A 25,196-nucleotide genomic window follows, 5' to 3' on the forward strand; every position below is an offset into this window, starting at 1 on the left:
ACTATATACAAAACAGAAACTTAGCTTCTTTTCCCTGCTAGTGCCACCCAGAAATGCTTCTTCCCCATACAACCATTTCTGAAATGCTTTCCTTCTCACATCATAGTGTATTCTGCTAAATCCTAAGGGAGCAGACTTGCTTAGGGGAGGGGAGCGGTCAGAATTCTGAGGGTACCAGTGATGGACAGGGCCAGATACAAAAGTGGGTGGAGCAACACTCCCATCAGCTTGGCCAATGGGAAAGGCAGAAAGAATTCAGGATGCATGTCGTTTTGTGCCATGCTCAAATAGGATCCAGTTGTCTCGCACAAGAACGCAGCACCACTGCGACAGCAGCTCTGGAGGAGGAAAACGGGACATTTTGGGATCGTGTCAGAAGTCAGGATGGCTTCTGTAATTCTGGGATGTCCTGGGGAAATTGGGACACTCGAAGGGCCCAGCGGAGTCTTGCAAATGGGGCACTGCCCCACCAATCTCAGTCAGCTCTCAGCTTCCCCCCCCCCCCCGCCTGCCTTCTTACTTACATCCAGTCTCTGCTTGGACAGCTTCCTACTCCTCCACACTCCCAGTGCCACCCTTGTAGAACTCAGCAGGGAGGAGGATGGAACAAAAGCAGAATTAATTGGCACTGCCTGTCATTGGCTCTGGCGCCACCTAGTGTTGGCCTCCTTGCCTTCTGCCCTATCAGTTCCAATGGGCACCGGGCACCAGCCACCACTGCATCTGCTCTGGATATTTTCTGGGATGTAAACACTGGCACACCACTCAAAGGAAATAAATAAATAAACAGCACACAATAGGCAGGCAGCCCCCTGGAGCTGAGGATTTTATTAGAATACAAACAGGTATTGCCAAACACAATATAACCTCTACTTATGAAAATATCAACAATTACAGTTGAAATAGACAGTAGTAGTAAGTCACATTAGAAGAACAGTTTGCACCTATTATTTCTGTGTTTCTTTTCTTTTTAAATAAAAACTTTGTTCGTAATGTTTTGGCTTTTTTATTTAAAAAAATTAAGCACATAGACGGGTAACTTGTTGCCTGGCCTGATATAACCAGCGGTCTTCCTTTCCCCTTCCTGTTACAACTGGAGGTGCTAAAATCAATTAAAAGTACAGGAAGCTTCCCTCTCTTTGTCTTCCACCAGGGTCTCTGTTATATTTCGTTTTGGCCTTGGTTAAATACTCACTGTGTGGAAGTTGGAGGCTACCAATAATCCAGCAAGACACTTTTGAGTTATCAACAGTCATTTCATTCAGTATCAACAAACCAGGTATTATATATTGAAGTTCTCACCCTAGACCACTAGGGGTGTTGTGAATATAGTTTCACTCTGCCTACCGTGGCTGCAGTTCTCACTCAGGTCCACACATGCAAATGAAGGATTGAGATTGCAGCTCACAGATTGGGTAGCTAGAGAGAGAGTTGCTACTGTTGCATGTTACTGAGTACTATATAAGCAGGATGGCTCAGCCCTTCAGTTCAGTTCTGTTCCAGCCTGAGAATAAAGAGAGCTGCTTGGAGAACCACTGTGTTGACTGCTATGTCCACCCACTATTTAATACCAAGGAAATAGAATAAGGTCCTCAAAGGTGAGCCAAGGTGACATCCGAACAGAGGCTCAAGCAATTGCTTGAGGAGGCTGGAGGTTCTCTCTGGTCCTCCCCAACAAGATTTTGTGCGTAGCTTGGTTGGACCAGGATGCAAAGTATGATCCTTCTCCCATACACAAGTAAGCAATGAGCATGCCACTTGTGCCAATATGTCCTTCAATAAAAACACCACCAGAAGTAATGACACAGAGCTTCTTTTTCTTCACTCAGGTATAGTCCAGTGGCAGAGGGTCCCCTTTGCAAACTGAAGATTCAAGATTCGGTCCCCAGCAGCTCTTGTTATGACAGGGGTGGGGAACTGTTGACCTTCTGGCTGTTGCTGAACTACAACTCCTGTTAGCGTCAGCAAGCATGGCCAATGGTCAGGGGTGATGGGAGGGTTGTAGTTTAGCAACATTTGGAGGGCTGGAAATTCCTCAAATCTGTGCTAGAAGATTGTGAGAAGGAACATAAGAGGTTGCCTTAAGTCAGGCTCAGTCTGTTTATCAATTGACAATAGTGGATGGTGGATTGGGGCGATGGCACTCACTTGACTTCTGGCCCCCTGCATCCCTGCTGTGAGGGGGTGAGGTGGCGCAGTGCAAATGCACCGGCGCAGCCAATTCAGCACCCCTGCTGGTGAATGTGCCCTGCACTGACCTTGCTGCCACCTTGCCCCTCTCACCCTCTGTTCTGGCATGCAGCAGAGGCAGTGTGGCTAGTCAGAGGTCGGGTGAGAACCACTGCTTCACCCTGTCATCCTCTGCTGTGCATCGAGCCCAGTATGGATTTCCTCTGGCTGCCAGTGGCTCTTGATGGTCTCGGGGAGAACTTTCCTCATCGGCTGCTTCCTGGCCTGATAAAACTCCTCTTAAAAAGTAGAGAAAAGTGTTCATGTTCTAATCTGGATGCAAATTGAGAAACTATGGCTAAAATTGAAGCTGAAATGCACATCCCTATAGTGGGGGAGACTGTGACCAGGTGGTCTGTGCTCTTGCCCAGTCTGTGGTCCAGGTACTGACTGTTGATGATGGGCAACTTCAAAGCCCCTTTTGCTATCCTCCTGTTTTTTAAGAGATTTATACATTGTGCCTGGAAAGATAAACACCCACCACCTATTATGTGACAGTGGCTTTTTGGTGACTTCTCCCTCCCTCCCTCCCTCCCTTTATTCTTAGTTTTCTTTTTCTTTTTCTCTTCTGCCATCTTTGTTAAACTTGCCATTAATTTTCTTTTCTCTCTCTTTCTCCTGTTACAGGTAGGTAGCCGTGTTGGTCTGCCATAGTCAAAACAAAATAAATAAATAAATAATCCTTCCAGTAGCACCTTAGAGAACAACTAAGTTTGTTCTTGGTATGAGCTTTCGTGTGCATGCACACACTTCTTCAGATACACTGAAACAATATATAAGGGTCTGGTGACTTCTGTTTCAGTGTATCTGAAGAAGTGTGCATGCACACGAAAGCTCATACCAAGAACAAACCTAGTTGGTCTCCAAGGTGCTACTGGAAGGATTTTTCCCCCCTCTTTCTCCTGCCATCTTTGTTAAACTTGCCATTAACTTCCTTATTAAAAGGCCCCTCTTACTCCCCCTTCTTAGGGTTGTTTGTCCTTAAACAATCAAATAATGATCTTAAAAAAAAATTAAGACTATAACTTGGGGCTGTCCAACGAAGCTGAATGCTGGAAGTTACCTGTGGAATTTGCTCCCAGAAGATGTAGTGATGGTCAGCAACTTGGATGGAGGGATAAAGCTATTAGTTGCTATGTTCTAACTACACTGCCAGTTGCTGTGAGCTGCAGGTGGGCTGTTGTGCTTCTTCCCTACTTGCAGGCTTCCCGCATTCATCTGGCTGGCCACTGTGAGAACAGCATGCTGGACTAGATGGGCCATTGGCCTGATCCGTCAGGGATCTTCTTGTGTTCTTCCTGGAGACACCAGAGATTGAAACTAGGACCTTCTGTGTACAAAGGAGGGTCTCTTCCACTGAACTGTCGTAGCAGGCCCCAGAAAGGCCGAGAGAGAGAGAGAGAGAGAGAGAGAGAGAGAGAGAGAGAGATACAGGCCATTCAAGCTGACAAACACTGTGGTAGTTCAGTGCTCAATTAAGGGTGCTGCTGCTAAAGGAGACCTAATGGCTTCTACAAGCCCCTCCTCTTTCGTCCCTTGTTTGGACAAATCCAAGCCACCCAAAAGCCTCCTAAAAAGGGGATACATTGCGAAAGCTGAGAGGGCTGGTAGGGCATGCAATGGAAGCACCAGGGGCAGACCTTTATTCTCATCTTTTAAAAATAGTAAAAGTATATGGCAATTGATTTCCACCTAGAAGGTTTAAAAAGTTTTTTTGTTTGTTAACAATATGGAAAAAAATCTGAACATTCAGTTGCTTTTTTTTTTTTGCTAACGTAGCAGTTAAATGCAGACTATAAATAGTTTAAATAGTTTAAATCTCCCACTCCCCAGTTATCAGATGCATTTTTTAAAAAAAGGATATATTGCACTTTAATGTATACAATCATGTTAACGCCTTCATCCACCTTCTATTAAACAAAGTCCAAATGAATGATAAAACAAAGGTGTTACACACACACACACACACACACACACAACCTTAAGAACTGTTTGAAGGTAAACTTTGGTTCATTTCCATTTGCAAAGTGAAAAAATGTAGAGGACTGGGAAGTTAAGGATAGGAAGTGGTAGGGGGAGAAAACCAATACTTCGTATAACATTCAAGCAGATATGCTTGTGCTCTCTTTCCACTGGTCATTATTTTGACAATTAACATTACTTTCTGAGTTTTATTGCAACCAACGTTTTAATATATGCATCGCACAGTATCCAAATCGGGGTAAGAGGAACCCCCCAGTGACAACAACCTCCTCCTTCTCCTACTCACAACTTAGATACCTGCAATTTGTGGTGCAAACTCACATTTACACAAAAGATCTTTGATAGTTAATGAGGGTAAGTTTGGTTGTCAGCACTGAATCAAGGCTAAAACCTGGCTTTCAGGTGCCCTAGAATGGTGGTAGTCAACGTGGCGCCCACCAAATATTGCTGTACTACAACTTCCATCGTTCCTTATCATTGCCACGCTGGCTGCAGCTGGTGGGAGTTCTGGTTCAACAACATCTGAAGGGCACCCCCTTGCCATGGGGAATGGTGGCGAGTCAGGTGACATCCCTGTGGCTAAGAAGCCGTGGTAGCATTAAAACTTGCCCAGGGGTCCCAAAATCATGGGCTAGACCTGATCATAGCTGTGACTTCCATATAGGGTCAAGGACCTGAGGGATATAGAATCCCAGTATCCACATAAAACATAGGTGAGTCACTCTCCTTTGGTCTCCTATGAAGATATCAGGCAATTGCCCCGATCCTACACTTTGACCGCATGTGCAAATTTTCATGGTTCTCTCCTGGAAATGGGCCCTTCACTTAATCACAAGCTACGGTTTACCTGCATTTGTTTTCACCACCACAAATCTAAACACCCCAGAGAGGTTTGACCAGGCCTTTGGCTAATTAAACAATCGATGGCCTTTTGAACTGTGTGTGTGTGTGTGTGTGTTTGTGTTATTGTTTATGTTTGTTATTATGTGAATGCCTTGTTGTGTTTTTAGATTGAAAACTGCCCTGAGATCTTCAGGTGAAGGGCCGTATTGAATAATTATAATAATAATAATAATTTATTATTTATACCCCGCCCATCTGGCTGGGCTTCCCCAGCCACTCTGGGCGGCTTCCAACAAAACATTAAAATACAACAATTCATCAGATATTAAAAGCTTCCCTAAATTCACTTAATAAATAATAATAATAATAATAATAATAATAATAATAATAATAATACACCTTTGCAAAAAGGCTGTAAATACATCCTTTCTTTATAGCTGCTGATTGGCAGTGCGGACTCTGCATATCACACAGCCCCCAGCAATGACCACTCCCCACATTAAACGGGGGGGGGACGCCCTTTGCATGGTCATGAGCAGCCCCTTGGACCCTATGCGGTTCCCATTAGCACAGGCTTGCCTTCCCCTTCCCCGGGTGGGATACCTGGAGGTCTCCGCCTACCTCAGCCAGTTGCCCAATCCCGCCTGGGGAGGCGTTGCCAAGGTGATCAGGCCAGGTAGGGGGAGGGACCACCCTGCTCACACAATAGGGGAGGATTTTACATGGGAATCATCAGTTGGCTCCAGAGCTTCTCCCACCCTACCCACCCACAGTTAAGCCTTCTTTTGCAGCTTAACCTTTCTCCACAGGTACGCGGGCGTTGCTACATCAAGGTCATTGTTGAAGGGCCAGAAAGGAATTTTCCTGCATTGGCAGGTTTTGCCTTTCCCGTAGCAAAATGTCACAACTTTGGCGGTTTCAGGCCTTCGGCGGAATCCTTTAGTCTATCTTCCCTAAATAGGGGTGGGTGTGTAGCGGTGACCCACGCCCCCTCCTCTTTGCGGTGGTGATCACAGGGTTCCCTGTTAAAGGGGTTGTTTTGAGGGGAGGCACTGGCCGTATGCCTAGAAGGTTGTCATTGCTCTCCCCTGAGATGGCGGTGTACCGGGGGGAGGGCTCTCTGCTTGAACATATGTTCTCCAGAGCCGGCCCATCCCCCACACACTCTGGATAACCCTGATGTTCCCCAGATCCCCAGCGGGGGACTGGGAGGGATAAACACCCAATGCCTGAGCCAAGGTCTACCTACATCTGAAACATAATAAAGTTGTGGCCAATTTTAATTCCATAGCACGTTGTCTTGAGTCGTTGTTCCACTTGGGGGCCGCCCAAGGTTTGGGGGACTCTGCCTGTCCACGCAATGCACTTCCACAACTCTTTGTCATGGGGTTCATATTCCTGTTCCTGAAAGCAACAGACGGAAGAACTGGGCTAGCAATGAACAAGATGATTGAGACATGTGAGGAAGCAATGCAGTCCAGTGTGCGCAGGTCTGCTGAAAGCCCACACCTAAGATGGTGCTTAGCACACCAGGAGTTACATTCCCCGTACTTTACGGCCAGAGTTAACTGGCCAACGCAGTTATTCAGCAGCAAACCATGAAGTACACTTTCCCCTCAACCATTTCCCAAACGTCTCAGAAACTGTGGTGTCATTTGCCATATGCTTTCGAAGCTGGGCTTCTGAAGGACTTGCTTATTTAAAATTCTTCTAACAATACTGCCGAAAGAATGTGATTCTTGGTCACTGTTAAGCTATGAGGTCTCTTGGGTGTTACTTCCAAACCCCTTTTAGCAGGACGGAGAGGTAACTTTGAAAGATGAATGATTTAATTCTGGAGCTCATTAAAAAACAAAAAGCACCCCATTCTCCATACATTCATGTGGTCCCCCCCCCCGATGTGTACAAATAACCATTAGGAGCCTACTCAAGAAAGTCTTGCTGTCTCCTTGGGCTTCTGTGAGATTTATTGTCTCCATATAGATCACAAAATAATTCAGCATCGCCCAGGGAACAAAGCACCTAGTGAGCTTCAATATGGAATTTCCAAAAAGGGTTCTTAAAAAAAGAAGAAGATGCTCAAATATGTTTTTTCCCCCTCTGCTCAAGAAATCCCTTCCCTGCTTTTGGCACAATGTGCTCAACCATTCCATGAAACACAGCGCTCATAGTGAAAAGGATAAGTTGCAGCTCCCATGTTGCCTTGTGGGCCACAGGATGGCTTCTTCCAGTTCTTTGTCATTCCTCCAGAGAACCTAAAAAGACACACTGAGCGACTAGTGTACAAATAAATACTTTGCAGGTGGATCGCTTCTTGTCATCAACATTGGAATAATCCATGTGGTAGGACTCCATGACAATTTGTAAACGAAAAAAACAACCAAGCGAGGGCAGATAATGTAAATAACCCCATCAAATATATATTTACTATATATGTATATATAGAGAGAAAACGTTCAGTACAGGTGTATGCTTGGTTAGAACATAAGTTCATTCAGGTACACTTCACAGTGGCTTATTATCACCAACAATGTTCCATGGCTTCAGTGCTCGGACATCTAACTGCCACTTCTGAGAGCCTCTTTTTTCAAGGCCCTGTAGGAGATGTGGCTGCTTTGCTGACTCCTTCTTTCTCCCCGATATCAAAGGCTCCTGTTAACAGTTCTAGCCAACTTCTCCTGACTCTGGGAGAGAAATTAAATCCAACAGCCACTCTTAGCAGTGACCATTGCTCCTCCGGCAGTTGCAGCCCATTGACGTAACCAATTGAAAAGAACTTTCCTCCATTGGGAAACCTTTTGGGTGACTATCATGGCGATATCTTTATAGGCTTTCCATTCTTATCGTATTGGTAAACCAGCATTTTGATGCAGTGGGAGTTGGCTGGAGATATCCAGGGACTGCTAGTTATGGAAAAGTTATGGTTTGTGTAGAATTGGACGGGTTGCTTCTGGCACTTAAAGAAAGCCTTGAGCGTTGTGGCTGCCATTGTGCGGAAGCGCTTGCTGATGAAACAGTACAGGAAAAAATTGATGGCTGTGTTCAGCAGCGCCAGCATGTTGGCAACATCTGAGACAATGTGGACTGACCAGCTGTTGTGTATTGGCGAGACGTAAAGGTGATAGAGGATCATGATGATTCTTGGTGCCCAAAGGATGGCGAAAATGGAGGTGATGGTAAACAAGATGGCGGTGGTTTTCCCAGTGGAATAGCCTCTCAGGCGGAAATTGCACTTCTGGCGAAGCTTGCACACAATGATGGAATTTAAGACGAAGAAGATGGAGCAGGGCACCAAGTAGACAGTGAAGCAATGGGTCCAGATGAGGACGTGATGGACCAGTGTGCTTGTGTAGTCCTCTTTCCAAATATTGGGCCACCAGTAATAAGGGATGCTGGTCAGAAAGCAAATGATATAAACGCTGACAATGACTTTCCGAGTACGGGCTGGGTAAGAAACCGTGTGATATTTGAGAGGGTGGCAGACAGCAATGTAGCGGTCAATGGTCAGTGGAACAGTAATCCAAATGGATGTGTGGATGGACGAAAATTCCAAGACCTCGATGATTTTGTCCAGGACCTCTGGCATTTGCTTTTTCAAGATGAAGTCTTCCAATAAAAAGTCAACGAAGACAATGAAGAAGAGCACCAGCAAATCAGCAGCTGCCAGAGCCAGAAGGTAGTTGTAGGAGGACTTCTGTCTGCGTGCCACCAGCTGGGACAAAATGATGACGGTCAAAATGTTAGCTGAAGGGAGGGAGAGAGATAGGAGAATTTTGTTAGCTTTACAGGAGAAATGGAGGCTGGTCCAATGGAAGTGATGGGACTCTGCCCCCCCCCGACCCCAGTCTGCCCTCAGCCCCCACCTGCCTGCCTGTGAGTTCTTTTCCAAGCAGAGTTTGGCATCTCTAATTTCAGGGATGGGGTATGATGCAAAGAGATTTGGAATAAAACATGGATGCACTTGTCTAGGAATCAAAATCAAAGGTGAGGAAACGGGTGCCCTCCAGTTGTTGCTGAACTACAATCTCCATCATCTTTGATCGCTGCCCATGCTGGCAGGGGCTGATGGGAGTTGTAGTCCAACAACAACGGGAGGGCCACAGCTTTCCTGATCTCAGTGTTGGAAGACGAGGAGATGTGTTTCATGGATCCAGGACACAGTCCTTCAGAACACGCTCTTTAATCGGGCCCTGATTTAATTCTACCCTCCTGGCAAAACGTGCTGGCTCAGCCTCATGCAAATCTCTACCCACCCACACTTGCTGAATCCCATTTAATTAGTGCATGAACAAAAGCGCAGAGGTTTGGTTTACCAACAGCGCACACTGCCAAGTATTGACATTTTTATATGTGTACAGCAATTAGTACTTCTGCGGAGCTAAATGCACCACGTTTAATGTTAAACTCCAGATCGTGCTGATTGGCCTCGAAAAGGCAATCAAGAATAATTAGGAGGATTCCTCTGAATAAGAAGCAAGGGAAATGATGGAAGCAACAGGAATTATGTCCTTATATGCACCTTCGAGTGAAAGCTTGAATGCATATTATTTGCCACTTATGGCCTGACATTTACCGCTCTTCCTCTTAGATTTCTAAATGCCGCTTTAAGCTTCATTTCCCAGAAATATATTCCATAATATATTTTGGATAGTTGTTGGTCCATCACTTTGCCTGCCTCTATGCATTTGGATGCCTCTTGAGATATTGTCGCCCAATTTGGCATAGCAGTTCCCAAGATGCATCTTGCTTTCTGCTGCTCCAGAGGGTAAGGCCTGCGCCAATGGGGTCAATTTACAAGAAAGGAGATTCCAATTAAACATTTGTAAGAACTTTCTGATGGCGAGAGCTGTTCAACGGTGGAACAGACTCCCTCAGAAGGTGATGGACTCTCCTTCATTGGAGGTTTTTGAACAGAGGTTGGGTGGCCCTCTGTCCAGGGTGCTTTAGATTTGATTCCTGCATTGTAAGGGGTTGGACTACATGACCCTTGGTATCCCTTAAAACTCTCCAATTCTAAGATTCCATGACTGGCCCATCGCTTCTTGCTCACTGTGATTTTCTGTGACATCAGAAGCAGCTTCTACTCAGCTTTGAAAATGGGTTTTTGGTGCTTAAATGGATTGCGAGATAATTTGCCAGTAAAAAGCTGGTAGTTGAGCAACATCGCTTTGCTAAAGGAAATCCTTCCGATTGCTGCTCATGGTGAGATAATCCACCTCTCAACACTCAAGCTAAAACATTTTTGCTATTAGATCTGCTTGGTCTAATAGGTACCACTGGGCAGAAATGTAGCCTGCCTGTTTCTTAACAGAGATGGGGAGATGAGATTGTATGCACCTTTGGGTGCAAACTGAATCAAATTTCTCCCCCATCCCAACTTCCAAGGGGGCCCAGGCAGGCCTCATCCCAGGACTGATGTTTTGTAGACTGATTTTAAGTGGAATGAATTTATTTGTTGCATCGATAGCTCACCCTTTCCTGCAAACTCAAGGTGGTACACCTGCTTCTCCCCCTCCTCATTTAATCCCCCACAACAACCCAGTGAGGTAGGTTATGCTGAGAAGCAGCGACTGGATCAAGGTCACCCAGTGAACATCATGGCCAAGTTGGGATTTGAACCCTGGTCTCCCAGGTCCCATCCTGCCACTCTAACCACTACACCACACTGCCTCCACACTGCTGAAATTGCATTTTTCCATGAGTGTGCTTGGTGAATTGTGGTGTTGTGTGTGTGTGTGTGTGTGTGTGTGTGTGTTGGTTATTGTTAAGGTCGGTGTTAAGTTTTAAACTGTGCTTTTTTGTTTCATTAAAGTGTGTTACATTCGCCACTTGGTGAGAAAAGTCTGCTGAAAAGCTAGATAAATATCTATAAAACAAACAGATAAAACAAATAAGCCCAGAGACTTGTCATTAAGATAGGGGAGAGATAAGGCCCGCTAGAATCCAGGGCATAAGCTTCTTGCACTGACTCTTCTGCATTAGGTCTGGAGATCCATTTTAGCTCAATCTAGGTCCACAGACACTATAAAAGAAAACATTTTATAAAAAAATACAGTCACAATATATCCATTTTTAGATGTGTCTTATTCTGATATAACTAGCTTTGTAGTTTGCCATGGGTTTCTTTGCCTATTGAATAAGCCAACAGAAAGCAAGAAGTAAATCAGTATATAGAACCACAAAATTAATATACCAACTCTGTGCTCTGCATACTACTGGATCTCCTGCCTCAGCCAAACTAAACCATGGACTGCTCTGACCTTGCCTCTCACCTGACACTTGTTGCAAACTCCACTAACTTGGACCCCGACCCTGACCTGCAGGAGAAAATTTCGGGATAGGTGGGCAAATAGTCTAACCTGGGGCAAAGGTGCCTCTTATGTTCCATCAAAGAAAGTTGGGCGAACCCTAATTGTCTAACCTGGAACAAGGCAGCCTCTTATATTTCTGTCTATGAATTTAGTGAGATCCCTAGGCAAAGATGGCTGTTTATCCTGTTGTCCCAAGAAGTCAGTGATCTTTTGTGATCCCTTCTGAGGCATCAATCCCCACCAAGCAAAGTAAGCCCATGTTTTCAGAATGGGTGCCGCTTGCCAGAGGCAAATGTCAGTGTGACTCCCTTGAAATAACACAAATTTCAGGTATGAGCTATTGCCTGGTCTTGTTCTCCTCACTCTACAATCGAGTGTGTGATGCCCTATAAGGATGAACACAGGCGTGCTCTGGCGGATAGCTGGCAGTTTCCTCCACTCATCAAAAGGAACAGAGAGCACTCCTTGGTTGCATTTTTGTTCTGCAAATGGAAATGATGCACCTTTCTCCCGCCAATCATGTGCAGATAGTATGTGGCAAGTCTGAGATCAACAAGAGCTGTCTGTTTCCTATTGTCTGAGTAAAGAAGAACGCCTGTAGACCGTTGGTATTTTGCAAAAGGAATTCAAGTGCATACTGGAAAGTTAAAAGGTAAAGGTAAGGGTACCCCTGACCGCTAGGTCCAGTCGCGAACGACTCTGGGGTTGCGGAACTTATCTCGCTTTACTGGCTGAGGTAGCCGGCATTTGTCTCCAGACAGCTTCTGGGTCATGTGGCCAGCATGACTAAGCCGCTTCTGGCAAACCAGAGCAGCGCACGGAAATGCCATTTACCTTCCTGCCAGAACAGTACCTATTTATCTACTTGCACTTTGACGTGCTTTCAAACTGCTAGGTGGGTAGGAGCTGGGACCGAACAATGGGAGCTCACCCCATTGCGGGGATTCGAACTGCCAACCTTCTGATCGGCAAGCCCTAGGCTCAGTGGTTTAGACCACAGTGCCACCTGCGTCCCTTACTGGAAAGTTAGGTCTGTGCAATTAAAGTGGGTCAAACCAGTCTTGCCACCCTAGCACAACAAATCCCCTTTGAGAAGCAAGCCAATGGACCTTTTTGCAGATAGGGAAATGCATTGAGAAGTGTGGGGTGAAAGACTGATTAACAGGATGATGTATATATGCCCCACAAACAAATCAGAATGTATTTTCAATAAAGGATATAGTCTACAGATGGCATCACAGTTTAAGGAGGATGTTGACAAGCTGGAACGTGTGCAGAGAAGAGCGAACGAGATGATCAAGGGTCTGGAAACCAAGCCATATTAGGAATGGTTGAAGGAGCTGGGTATGTTTAGCCTGGAAAAGGGGAGAACTGGGAGGAGATATGAAACCTATCTTCAAATATCTAAAACGTTGTCACATGGAAGACAGAGCAAGTTTGTTTTCTGCTGCTCTGGAGGGTAGGACCTGAACCAATGGCTCTGAAGGACAAGAAATGAGATTCCAACTAAACGTTAGCAAGAGCTTTCTGGTGGTAAGAGCTGTTCAACAGTGGTCGGATGGAGCAATGTGTCAGTTTTGGTTTCTCTCAATTTCTCATTTTCCCAATGAATCAATGTATTTAGACAGACCATCAGGGCAGCTAACTATTTGAAGTTAATTGCTAGGGCTTCGTGTAGAATTGCTTTCACAGAACAAAGCCCTAGTGTTATGCCCTCTGCTTTTCTTGATGGCTGCTATAAGAAATTACTCTGTGTTCTGCAAAACAGCAATAGAGGAGTATATTACCCGGTGTTCTTTTTCTAAACCTCGCCAGGAAAAAAAAAATCTGTCTGAGTATTGCCACAATAAGAATTGTGTTACACCATGTGGGGTTTTTTTTTTTTTTGCTGTAAGACAAATAAAACCATGTTACTTTGTGTGTTTCTCTATTACCTTGGCAGTCAGGAAATTACGAGCCAGATTTGTGGTTCAATTCTGTATGGTTGTTATTGTTGTTGTGCCTTATAGCTAAACAAGTAAAATTACTACTACTACATTTTCCCAATATTAAATCCAGCTCTTCCACATCAGTTTGAATTTTTTTCTTTTAAAAAGCAAGCCCCCATGAAAATCCACCAGCATTTAAAGCAAATATTTCTCCTCATATACACAATTTTTGTATGTAATTTTGCCTAATTGATACATACTTTTGCAAAGCAATTTCCCCTAATATATTGCGTTTTTAAAGTGAATATAAGCATATATATGCATACCTTACCCAAGCATATGCAATTTTTGACACATCAGTGGGAGATTTGCATTGCAAAATCCCAAGAAGTGTGAATTCTGGAGGACTGGGGTGTTTGAGTTTACGTATTGCCAGAGCAAGTTAGGAACGTTCACCTTTAAAGGTGAACTGAACTGAATTTCTCCTCTGCCCTCACCTCCCTGGAAGCTTTGTGCAAGCAAATCAGGATGAATGCTCAATAAGCAGGCCATCTAGAGCTGTGATACTCAAGGTGCTGGCCTGCGGACCAATGCTGGTCCACAGATCATTGGGTGCTAGTCTGCAGCAACTCCACCACAGCCCAGTTTGGGTGGGACAATTCAGAGACCAAATGTGGCACCTGTCCCTGGCACACCGGTAATTTTTTTGAGAAGTTTGAGAAGCACTGATGTAGTGGAGTCCTGGCTTTGTTCTCTGTTGCAGCTTGAGCATCTCGTACAAAGGGGGAGAAATTACCCAGCGCTTCTGTTGTTAACTGATGTGCTTGCCATGCGGATATATAACAGTACCCGAGGTAAGGGAAGGAAAAAGTTGGCTGCCAAACAACTGACTCATCCAACCTGTCCTCCATCCCTGATCCAAGTCCCGAGGTCATCTTTCCTTTCCCAAGTTGGACCACAATCCATCACTGTTTGCAGCAAAACCTTGCGCCAAACAATGCCTTTTAGAACATTGTGTGTGTGTGTGTGTGTGTGTGTGTGCGCGCGCGCAATCTTTGTAGGTTCTGTTAATCAGATAGACCTGCAACAGGGCAATAAACAATTCAGCTATGCTGATAACCATTCCTTCTGTTTCCAGTGCCCAGGCACGGAAGCTAAAGGTCACTAAAGCACAAGAGGCAGGGATGAACTGATCTGGGGGAACCTCAGTTTTTGCAGACATGCAATTCTATTTCAAGGAGGGAAATGCTTAAAGTAGGAAAATTCTAAAACAACCCAGTGAAGACCATTGAAATTCCCAGAGACAGCAAGCCCTGCTTTTCCATATGTGCGAATGTACTTGGATCCTACTTGTGAGCTTCCCATAGACACTATGAGAACACAATGCTGACTCTATGGACCTTTGGCCTGATCCATTAGGCTCTTCTAATGTTCTTACCTAGTCCAGGAATGGGAAACCTGTGGCCCTCCAGCAACCAACATGACCAGTGGCCAGACTATGTAAACTGTAGACAAAGGATGTCTGGCAGGCCAAAGGATCAAGATCAACTACCTGCTCAATGCAGGGATGTTGGAACAACAGCATCCCAGAAGCTGCTCCATCTCTGCTTAAATACCTCCAGCAAAGAAGAGCCCACCACCTCTGTTATGTACTGAGTTGAATAGGATCCAAAATCCAGCAGTCTGATTGGTCCTAGAACAATAGGATTGAGATTGCAGCAGTCTGACTGGTCCCAGAACAATAGGATTGAGATTGCAGCAGTCTGATTGGTCCGCAGGAGCCACCCAATCCAGCTCCAGGTGGAAGTGAATCCGCACTCCGATTGGCATACAGGAGTATCCCGGAATTAGCCAATCACATGGGGCCCATTGTGTAAATAGTGTATATAAAGCAAACGTTTTGGGGGGAACTGCATTCCTCACTACTATGAGCAGAATAAAGAGCATGAAATTCACACTTGACTCTGAGTATATTTCAACCTCCTTACGCAGCCCATACCACTGTTGAACAGCTCTCACAATTAGGAACCTCCTACTAACATTTAGCCAAAATCTTCTCCTTGCAGTCCCCACCTATTGGCTCTAATCCTGCACTCTTAGCAACACAGAGGTGCATGGAGAAGGAGTCTGCTTCCTCCATGTGACAGCCTTTCAGATATTTTAAGGCACCTGGTGTGTCTCCCCTTAAGCCTTCTCTTCTCCAGGTTCAACAAACCCATCTCATTTGAACGATCCTCATGGGGATTACTTCCCACGAGCACACTCTGTCCACCCATGTGCTGATACCATGCAGTGCGAGGAATCCAGGCATGCCTGTTGGACACAAGACTTCTTCGAGGTTGTTATTACCGTGCAAAATGGCTGTACTTCCAACATCATGTGCCTCGCTCATTTCAGCTGCTGGCGATCACTGCTCTGACCTTGGCTTAGCAAAACAATCAGCGGGCTCTTCCTTGCAGAAACTCAAAGCTCGAGACCACAGGCTACTTCCAAGTTGTGCCCAATGTGCTGCTGCTTCCCTGCTGCCTGAAATTAAACAGCATCTGCCACCACAGCTCTTCCATCCCTTGGAAATTGTATTTTAAAACAGTGGCAGCTTAGCAGACACTCTTGCCAGACTCATGGTATTGACCAGGGCTAAGTGTCTTTAATGCATACTCCTTCCTGCCACCTGCTACGTTTTTAACCTCCCTCCGAGCCATTTTTATGGATCTTTTACCCTTGCAACAAAAATAGACACTATCTCACTTTAACCACATAAGCAGTCATTTGTCCCTCTTTCTGAGCCTCAGAGCGTTATCATTTGGCACAACTTTCACAAGCCCTGGTTGATGTGAAGGAATAATAAATTGCTTTTCAATATCTGTCAGTCCTCCAGCCCAAGGCTTCTGCTCTTCTCTGACAGGCAGAAATTCATCGGGCACAGCTTTCCTCACCACTGATCTCCATTCTAGATGCCATATAGAGAAAGCAGACAGAGAGAAACATTATCAATCTCCCTCTTTCATCTATATACTGACGGTGAACTCATTATCCAAGTGCCTATATACGGCCACATTCACACCATATATTTAAAGCACAATGGCACCACTTTAAACAGTCATGGATTCACCCAAGGAATTATGGGAGCTGTAGTTTATTAAAAACACAAGAAGAGCCCTGATGGATCTGGCTAATGGCCCATTCAGTCCAGCATCCTGTTCTCACAGGAGCCAACCACATGCCTGGGGTAAACCCACAAGCAAGACCTGAGTACAAGAACTCTATCCTTCCTTGCGGTTTCTAGCAACTGGCATTCAGAAGCATTACTGCCTCAGACTGTGGAGGCAGAACACAGTCATCATGGCTATTAGCCATTGTCTTCCATCTATTTGTCTAACCTCTTTATATTTGTCTTACTTGGAGATGTTAGGGATTGAGTTTGGGGCTTTTGGCATGCATGTGAGATGTTCTACCGCAGAGCTACGGCCCCTTTCATACAGTGAGACAACCTCCAAATGCACATTGAAATCTACGTACGAGATTTCCAGCTGCCTATCCATTCTTAAAGAAATCAGCCCTGAGTGCTCACTAGAAGGACAGATCCTGAAGTTGAGGCTCCAGTACTTTGGCCACCTCATGAGAAGAGAAGACTCCCTAGAAAAGACCCTGATGTTGGGAAAGATGGAGGGCACAAGGAGAAGGGGACGACAGAGGATGAGATGGTTGGACAGTGTTCTCGAAGCGACTAGCATGAGTTTGGCCAAACTGCGAGAGGCAGTGAAGTATAGGCGTGCCTGGCGTGCTCTGGTCCATGGGGTCACGAAGAGTCGGACATGACTGAACGACTGAACAACAACAACAAATTTAGGGGTGGTGGAGAGAGGCTTTGGTTGTTGCTGTGTGTGACTGGAAGCCAGAAACCTTTGGCTGATGCAGATCACCCAGCAATTTACTAGCCGGACCAGATCTACCATCTGCCCACCCCTGCCTTAGATAAATGTCCTGTTCCCCAGCACATCTGCACAAACCCTCCCTGCCAATAACTCAGCGGCTCAAGCCATCCTTGTCTCATCGCAAGCCTGAAATGAAATCCTCACATTTCTTCCATGCTCAGCATACTGTACATGTACAGCAGTGGAGGCTAGCAATGGAAATCCTGTCCTCAGATGACATTCCTGAATTGAGGCTGTGGAATTGCATGCGGCGAAGGCACCGCCGTTGTCGTACGTGGGATCCTTGTAGTTCTCTTTTTATCACTTCGTTAGCCGTACCCTCGCTCCTAATTGAATTAATTCAGCCTCTGCAGAAATACAGGCAACCAATGTTGTCCAAGGAGAGGGAGCATGTGTGTTTGTGTGTGTACATGTGTATCACACACAGAGATACTTGCACAATGCACACCCCTTCTGACTCTAGCCCATGAGAGCTTAAGCCACAATGAAACTGCTGTTCCTTCAGAAGAACTACCTATCTGATATTTGCCGTGGTAAGAAAACAAAGGGGAATTCTTCAGCCATTTCCCCCAAGCCTTACTAGAGTGGGAAGCCTGTAGCTCAGTGCCAGGGCATCTGCCTTGCATGCTGAAGGTCCCAGGTTTAATCCCTGGCATCTCCAGGTAGGGCTGGGAATGTCTTTTGCCTGAAACCCTGCTGATCAGTGTAGAGCTGCAGTGCGGACTGGTCCATTGGGGGAAAACAGGGAACTGCCTTACAAACCCCAGCCAGCTCTTACTTGTCTGCTTTCTTACCTGCAACCATTCCAGCGGGTGGCTGTGGCTGTCAGCTTCCTCCTCCTTAGTCTTTGTTTTGCTGCTGCAGAATTCAGCAGAGAGGATGGGGAATAACACTAGAATCTGCTGGCTCAATCGATCATTGGCTCTGGCTCCCCCTCCTGTTTGGGCTCCCTGCCTTTCACCCTGCCAGCCCCAGTGGGCACCAGCCACCACTGCCATGCTAGATGGACCCAACGGCCAGCCTCAATATAAGGCAGTTTCCTATGCTCCTAGTCATCCAGCTGTTCCTCTTTTCAGGAAGATACAGATGGCGTACCTGATTGCTTTCTATTAACTTTCTGCACTCAGCTTCTTAAGGTGGACTCGATCAATTCTGTCAACAGCTATCCTGGCTCCTGTGTGAGAGGAGACCCAAGAGGCAGACTCAACCCTCCCCTTTCATAAGAGGTTCCCCTTCCCTGCCCCCATCCTCAGATACTGAGAAAAATATATGCTCGATTATAGCAGGCGAATCTGCTGGGTGGACATATCCACTCCACTTTCCTCTCCTCCTCTAGGAACATTTCATCTGAATTCTTGGCATACAATTCCAGATGGGAAAGGAGGGAGGTGGAGAGAGAGGGAGGGAGGGAAAGGGAGAGGGGGCATACTTAATATTTCATTGTATATACGCAGAGTAACCACGGCATGATTAACTACCCAGCAATGCAGAATTTGCAATGCCGGCTTCCAAAATGAGCAATTGCAGCTTAAGAGCCAATAAAGTATTGTTTGCAACAGCAGCGCTTCCACACTGAGCGAAGGATTTGTAAGTCAGTAAGCAGAGCCTTCATCATTGCATTTCAATGATAGGCTGTTAGGCAAGGGCGAGCATATCCTATATATCTTTATCTATTAATCACTGACAAATAAAGATGATGCAAATGACACGGTGCTTCCAAAGCCTTGCTTGCCCAGCCAGATCAATATGCAGCAGATTTTTTCTTTCTATAATGAATGGTGTTTTAAAAACACATCATTTAGCTATTCTGGAAGGTTTGGCTGCACTTGACATAATGAAATCCTCTCCAGATCCACAAAACAGGCAGAGAACAAGAGGTCACCTCGATGAGATCTTGAAAACCCACCAGCAGTGCAGCTAGCTAATTGTAAACTCTGGATTTAACGGTTCTGTATGTGTGTCTGTGGAGGGGAAGGCACTTTAGAAGGAGTTGATAATTAAGCCTCCTCAAAATCTTCAGGACTTTGTCTAGCTGCTAAGGCTGTCTGTCTAGTCTGCTTCAGTTGCGGCAGAAGCAAATGTTAGCATGACTGTGTGCATGCGCTCTGGTGTTTGTCTACTGGCTGTTGTGGTCCATTGCTAGGAATCCTTCCCCCCCCAACCCCCCCCCCCCAGTTAACAATGCCCCTCTTGTTTGGCCCTTTGCCAAAGTCACACAGGTCACCTCCCTTCCACTGGGTATCTCTAGACCAGGTATCGTCAACCTTTTCAGACCCAGATCTTTAACCTTTGGGGACCAATTTCTTAATCTCTTACCATATATTTGCATGGTGGTCATGCTCCTGTTGTGACCCACCTTGGATCAGGTCCTGACCCAATCTGACTAGTGGAACCTGCAACAAAATGTTGCAGCGTGGAGTGCTCCTGGCCATTGCTCGAGCCAGGCAGCCATGCTCCCTCCCACAATACTCCCTTTTCCTGCCCATTTTTTCACCTGCACCCCAAATAGTCAGCATTCTGTGGTCGCCAGGGAAGGGTGCAGCTCAGTGGTGGAGCATCTGCTTGGCATGCAGAAGGTCTTAGGTTCAATTCCCAGCTCCTCCAAGGAGGGGCTGGGAGTCTCCACTGCTGAAACCCTGCCGGTCAGTGTAGCCTGTAGGTTAGCTAGATGAAGTTGTCTTCTGACTCAATATAAGGCGGCTGTATTCCTATGAAAACATGCCTGTCAGTTGGGAATGGGTGAATCTGTCTGTTCTGGTTTCTCTCAGTACCTAATTTCCCCAATCTCATCATCATCATCATCATTTCGCCACCCTTCACTCTAAGGTCCCAGAGTGAGTTACAACATCGAAACACAACATTAAAAATAGTTTAAAGCAACTTAGAATCACAAATATTAGCTGAGTTCCACATCATTCTCTGAATCCCCTCAGGGGTGGGAGAAAGTCCTCGTTAAAATTTATCAGCATTTTAGTATGGATTTTTGCCTAATACACGCATCTTAAGCTACGCCGTTTAACACATTTTTGCATGTTATTTTCATGACTATGTTGAAAGTTGGGTGCTTCATCTCAGTGGATGCATTTTTGCACACATTACTTGGCAGGAGAACTGTGCTGCAAGATTCGGAGGAGAATGGGTTTCTAAGGATGGCTGCGTTTAGGTTCTTTCACTGTTTCAGAAAGTGCGTGTTTGGGAGGTTAGCCTTGAAATAAGCTCTTTCCTATCCTACCTTCCCTGGGGGTTGCCCCTTGGCGTGAGAGGACTCTGTCAGTCTTTGTTTTATACCAGGTATTTGCTCTCATGTTCAAGCTGCAAACTGCTTTGGCCGGAAGGCAGTATGTCAATCCAATAACAAACATACAAACAAAATTCTCCCCCATTCCTCACTTGACAAAAAAGGATCCAGCTGTTGTCTGTGTACTCTAAAGTAGGAACCTCATAATCCTACTACAACCCCACAAAGCTTTCAAAAGGTTAGGTCCCAAATATCCGAAAGGCCATTTCCATCCCTTCTGATCTCCTCAGGTGTTAAGAGGGGGTCTCTTTTGGTAGTTCTGCCACCCTCCGTATTGTAGGGAAGGGTGGTCTAGGAGAGGACTTTTTTCTGTGGAACTCCCTCAGCTTTCCCTCAGCACAGCTTTCCCAACACACAGCTCCTTAACTTAGCCTCTGACAGTCAACGTGTTTCGTTTTGTGGGGTCCCGCTTCTCTTGTCAAATTCACACCACCCCGTTCCATTTGGAAAACTTTCGCCTCCTTTATCATCATAATGGCTTTATCTGGTTTTATAACTGTGTATTGCCTCATTGTTGTAAGCCGCTCTGGGATTTTATGGCGGAGAATGGTTAAGAAGTCTTACTAAAAAGCAAAAACAAAAACCAGAATAACCCATTTAGGCTGCAATCCTATATCCATAGCTGTCAACCTTCCTTTTTTGTGGGAAATTCCTCTATCAGTACTATCTATATATATATATAAATGTAAAAGGTGGATGTTTGTGACCGATCGCCTTTCTCCGTAACCGCTTGACCGATTCTGTTGAAATTTGGACACAACGTTCCATGGCCATATGGGAGTGTTTGTGCATACTTACATTGTACAGATAGCACATCTTTCACCAGTAAAAACATGGTTTTATGCAAACAATATAGCGCCCTCCAGTGGACGAAAGACATATAGTCTACCCTCAAGTATTATGATATTCTACAACTTCAAAATGTCACCTTCTCTTTCCTTTCTTTTCAATTTCACACACTAAGCCACAGCAACACGTGGCCGGGTACAGCTAGTAGTCTATAGTATAGTACTGATAGGGGAATTTCCTGCAAAAAAGGGAAGGTTCACAGCTATGCCTATATCTGCTTACCTGAGAGTAAGCCTCATTGAACTCAATTGGACCAGACATAGAATCATAGAATCATAGAATCATAGTTGAATCATCTGGTTCAACTTCCTGAAATGCAGGACTTTTTCGCCCAATACAGTGGCACCTCGGGTTACAGACGCTTCAGGTTACAGACTCCGCTAACCCAGAAATAGTTCCTCGGGTTAAGAACTTTGCCCCAGGGTGAGAACAGAAATCGTGCAGCAGTGGGAGGCCCCATTAGCTAAAGTGGTACCTCAGGTTAAGAACAGTTTCAGGTTAAGAATGGATCTCCAGAACGAATTAAGTTCTTAACCCGAGGTACCACTGTATGGGGCTCGAACCCACAAGCCTTAGATTACAAGTCCCATGCTCAACTGACTGAGTTATCATGTATAGAATTGCACTGTTAATGTTACTTAATTGAACTGGAGGACAGGGTTGGGAGGGAAATACGATGTACATAGAAAAACAAAAGGACATCTTCCATATGGGAAGCTCTTTCACGGCAGGTATGCAGTGATTTTTTTAAGGGACGCGGGTGGCACTGTGGTCCAAACCATTGCTCGGTCCCAGCTCCTGCCAACCTAGCAGTTCAAAAGCATGTCAAAGTGCAAGTAGATAAATGAGTACCGCTCCAGCGGGAGGGTAAACGGCATTTCCGTGTGCTACTCTGGTTCGCCAGAAGTGGTTTAGTCATGCTGGCCACATGACCTGGAAGCTGTATGCCGGCTCCCCTGGCCAATAAAGCGAGATGAGCGCCACAACCCCAGAATCACCCGCAACTGGATCTAATGGTCAGGGGTCCCTTTACCTTTACCTATGTAGTGATTTTAATGAATCACTATTTTTTTTCCTTTCAAAAAGAAGACATTCTGTATTTTGCAACCCCCACGAAATGTCTGGAAGTTTACTGGTCAAGTTATACCCCTGAAGCTGGTTTATGCAGGTTAACTGTCTGAATTTTAGCTTCTGCGGCTGTTGAATTGCACTTTTTACCAGCATTGTGGATTTTTTTGTTTGTTTGTTTTAAAGCAGACCACCAGATCTTATTAAAATGATCTGGTTATAAAATCCACAGGGGTGGCAAATGGATGATGTGATTTTTCTGAAGCTCTAATCCTATTTTGTCCACAATCTGAGTGGAGAGGCTAAAGGGCTGGAGTTGCCCTGCAGAGGCTTGCAAGTGGAATTCTACCCATGTCTGACTTTGAAGTAAAGCCCATTGAGTTGAATAGGACCTACCTCCCAGGAAAGTGTGTAGATAGGATTGCAGCCTTGGGCTCTAATCTCCCCTCTGCAACAATACACACTGAGTGACCTTGGGCCGGCCACTCTTCACTTTTAACCTACCTTACAGGGTTGTTGTGAGAATGAAAAGGGCGAAGGTGATCAATGCCATCCCGTGCTCCCTGAGTGAAGTGCAGGATAATTTAAAAAAAATGTAGCAAAGGAGCTTGCTGAGTGATGTGGGTGAGATGTTTTGCCAGCGGCTCATTTTTCACACTGAATACCTCTGTCCTAACAAGGCTAATTCTCTCTAGAGCATTAATCCACTTGGTTTACTTAAGAAATGAAAACCTCTAAGTGCAATTGGCCAGGGAGGAAGCTGGGTGTGGTTATTCAGTAGAGAGGGAGGAAGTTTCTCTGCCAAAACTTAAAAGCACCCTGTATATATATATATATATTTCCCTTCTTGCTGCTTATTATTAATTTTATTTTATATACTGCCCTTAATTCGAGGATCACAGGGCAGTTTACAGTATAATAAGCCATTTCACTACAATTTCACACATACAAGACCTTAACCTTGGGATTTTAAGTCTTCAACGCCCCTGCGGTTGTGCTCAGAGAAGACTTTGCTCTCTAAAGAGTTGGCTTAATGGTTCACAAGTAATGAGGCGAGACCCTGCAAAGGTTGTCTTGGAGGTCTGCATTTCTAATTTTCACAGGGATTATGAGCAATATTATTGTTCTATCCCCCTTACCCCATATTTCCCTTGCATCTGCCAAGCATTTTTTTTTAAAAACCCAACAACTGTCAAGCCACTTCTCTGGCAGACAGAATTGATGCATTTGAACCGTGAGCCAGAAAAGTGTTCTCTCAAAAGCAGTCATTGCTGTGTCAGCACCACGGACAGCTCATTTGTTGGGAGGCAAAAACAGAATGCCAGGAAACCTGTAAGCATGCACAGGCTGGAATTGTGGGCGAGATCTGCCCCCATTGATTTATGCCGATCACTCTGTATAAAAGTGTGCTTCAAGCCACTTTAGTCTTATTGGGACGTGGTTCGGAAGGCGGTGGATGGGGACTGGGAGTTCTTAACAAAAGTAGGATTAGACAGATTCACGGAGGTAACGAGCCTATCAATGGCTATAAGTCATGATAGTGGCTAAACAAAACCTCCAGATTCAGGGGAAGTCTATCACTGAACACCAGTTGCTGGGGGGATTAACAGCAAGAAAGGGCTGCTTCTTTTACGCCCTGCTTCCCAGAGGCATCTGGTTGGCCACTGTTCAAAGCAGGAGGCTGGACCAGATGGACTTTTGATCTGAGGCAGGATGAAGCACTTACCAATAAGACTTGCTAAACCCCAACTTTGCAGAGTTAACACACCTCACCTGCCCCTGACTCTCTTCTTTCTCTCTCACTGCATCCTACCTTGTCTGTCTGTTGTTGGCTCCCCAGTGGGGATTTATTGAGGGGTCTCCCCACCTATACTTGAGCCCCAGCAGGGTCCTTCTTCATAGAAACCAGCCACTGTGTCCTCTGCACAGGGACTCTGACCCCCTCCCCCCAAAAAACCTTTTCGCAGACTCTTGTAAAGAGTCACAATAGTAGTTGTGGGGTTGGGCAGGGGAAAGCCATTGGTCACGGAGGAACTTCAAGCCAGGCGCCAAGTTTTGTTGGGCTGCCATCGAATCGTTCCCTCTCTAGAGTGGTCCAGGTAGCGTCCTGGGGCTTGGACCAGCCTCCCCGCCCCCCGATCTATTTTCTTCTCCCCCATCAAGTGATGCCTTACCTGGTAGCCCCAGGCAAAGAAGCAAGCTGTAGTAGACGACAGGTACGTATCCTAAGCCACAGCCGTGCAGAGAGCCATTGTGCATGTGGATGTAATCTTGCTCCATTGGACGTGCACCTCCCGGGTCCCCTCGCAGCGCTCAGGAAGGATGGAGGGCAGAATCAGCCTCCCAGACCCAGCGCTCTGCATCCCAGCATCAGCCGCGGGAGAGAGCCGGCAGCAGCACCTGTCGCGGGGAAGACGCTCGGCAGTCTCGCCGCCAGTCGCTGGAGGAGGGAGCAGCAGTAGCAGCGGCAGCACATGGTCTTCCTAGCCGGTGTAAGGGGAGGGTAGAGGAGGAGGAGGAGGAGGAGGGATTTTTTTTTTCTGCAGCTGCCTGTCGCGCAAAGGGTTAAGGCGCTTATCATCAGTTTCCCCAGGCAGCGCAATGCTGGCTGGCGCTGCCCACCTTCGAATTACAGACACACACACACACACACACACACACACACACACACACCCCACACACAGTCTTCCCGGTCTGTCCTCAGGGTCCTAAGGACCACCCATTCCAGGCAGTCTCTTTGGGTGGGTGGAAG

At 45.8% G+C, this 25,196-nt stretch overlaps 1 protein-coding gene across 1 annotated transcript; it reads right to left on the bottom strand.

The window, feature by feature from the left end:
• Positions 1 to 7,679: 7,679 nt before the first annotated feature.
• Positions 7,680 to 24,940, bottom strand: GPR139 (G protein-coupled receptor 139). The gene is made up of 2 exons (XM_033167256.1): positions 24,619 to 24,940; positions 7,680 to 8,799 (listed from the first exon to the last, which is right to left on the bottom strand). The coding sequence occupies exons 1-2, from the start codon at positions 24,722 to 24,724 to the stop codon at positions 7,865 to 7,867; spliced, it is 1,041 nt and encodes a 346-aa protein (XP_033023147.1). The 5' UTR covers positions 24,725 to 24,940; the 3' UTR covers positions 7,680 to 7,864.
• Positions 24,941 to 25,196: the final 256 nt, after the last annotated feature.

This window comes from Lacerta agilis, chromosome 13, assembly GCF_009819535.1.
Source record: "Lacerta agilis isolate rLacAgi1 chromosome 13, rLacAgi1.pri, whole genome shotgun sequence".
NCBI classification, from domain to species: Eukaryota; Metazoa; Chordata; class Lepidosauria; order Squamata; family Lacertidae; genus Lacerta; species Lacerta agilis.

Coding starts and splice junctions, on each gene's coding strand:
- GPR139 (XM_033167256.1), bottom strand. CDS start 24,724: ATGGAGCAAGATTACATCCACATGCACAATGGCTCTCTGCACGGCTGT. Junction 8,800..24,618: donor TCTTTGCCTGGGGCTACCAG/GTAAGGCATCAC, acceptor CCCTCCCTTCAG/CTAACATTTTGACCGTCATC.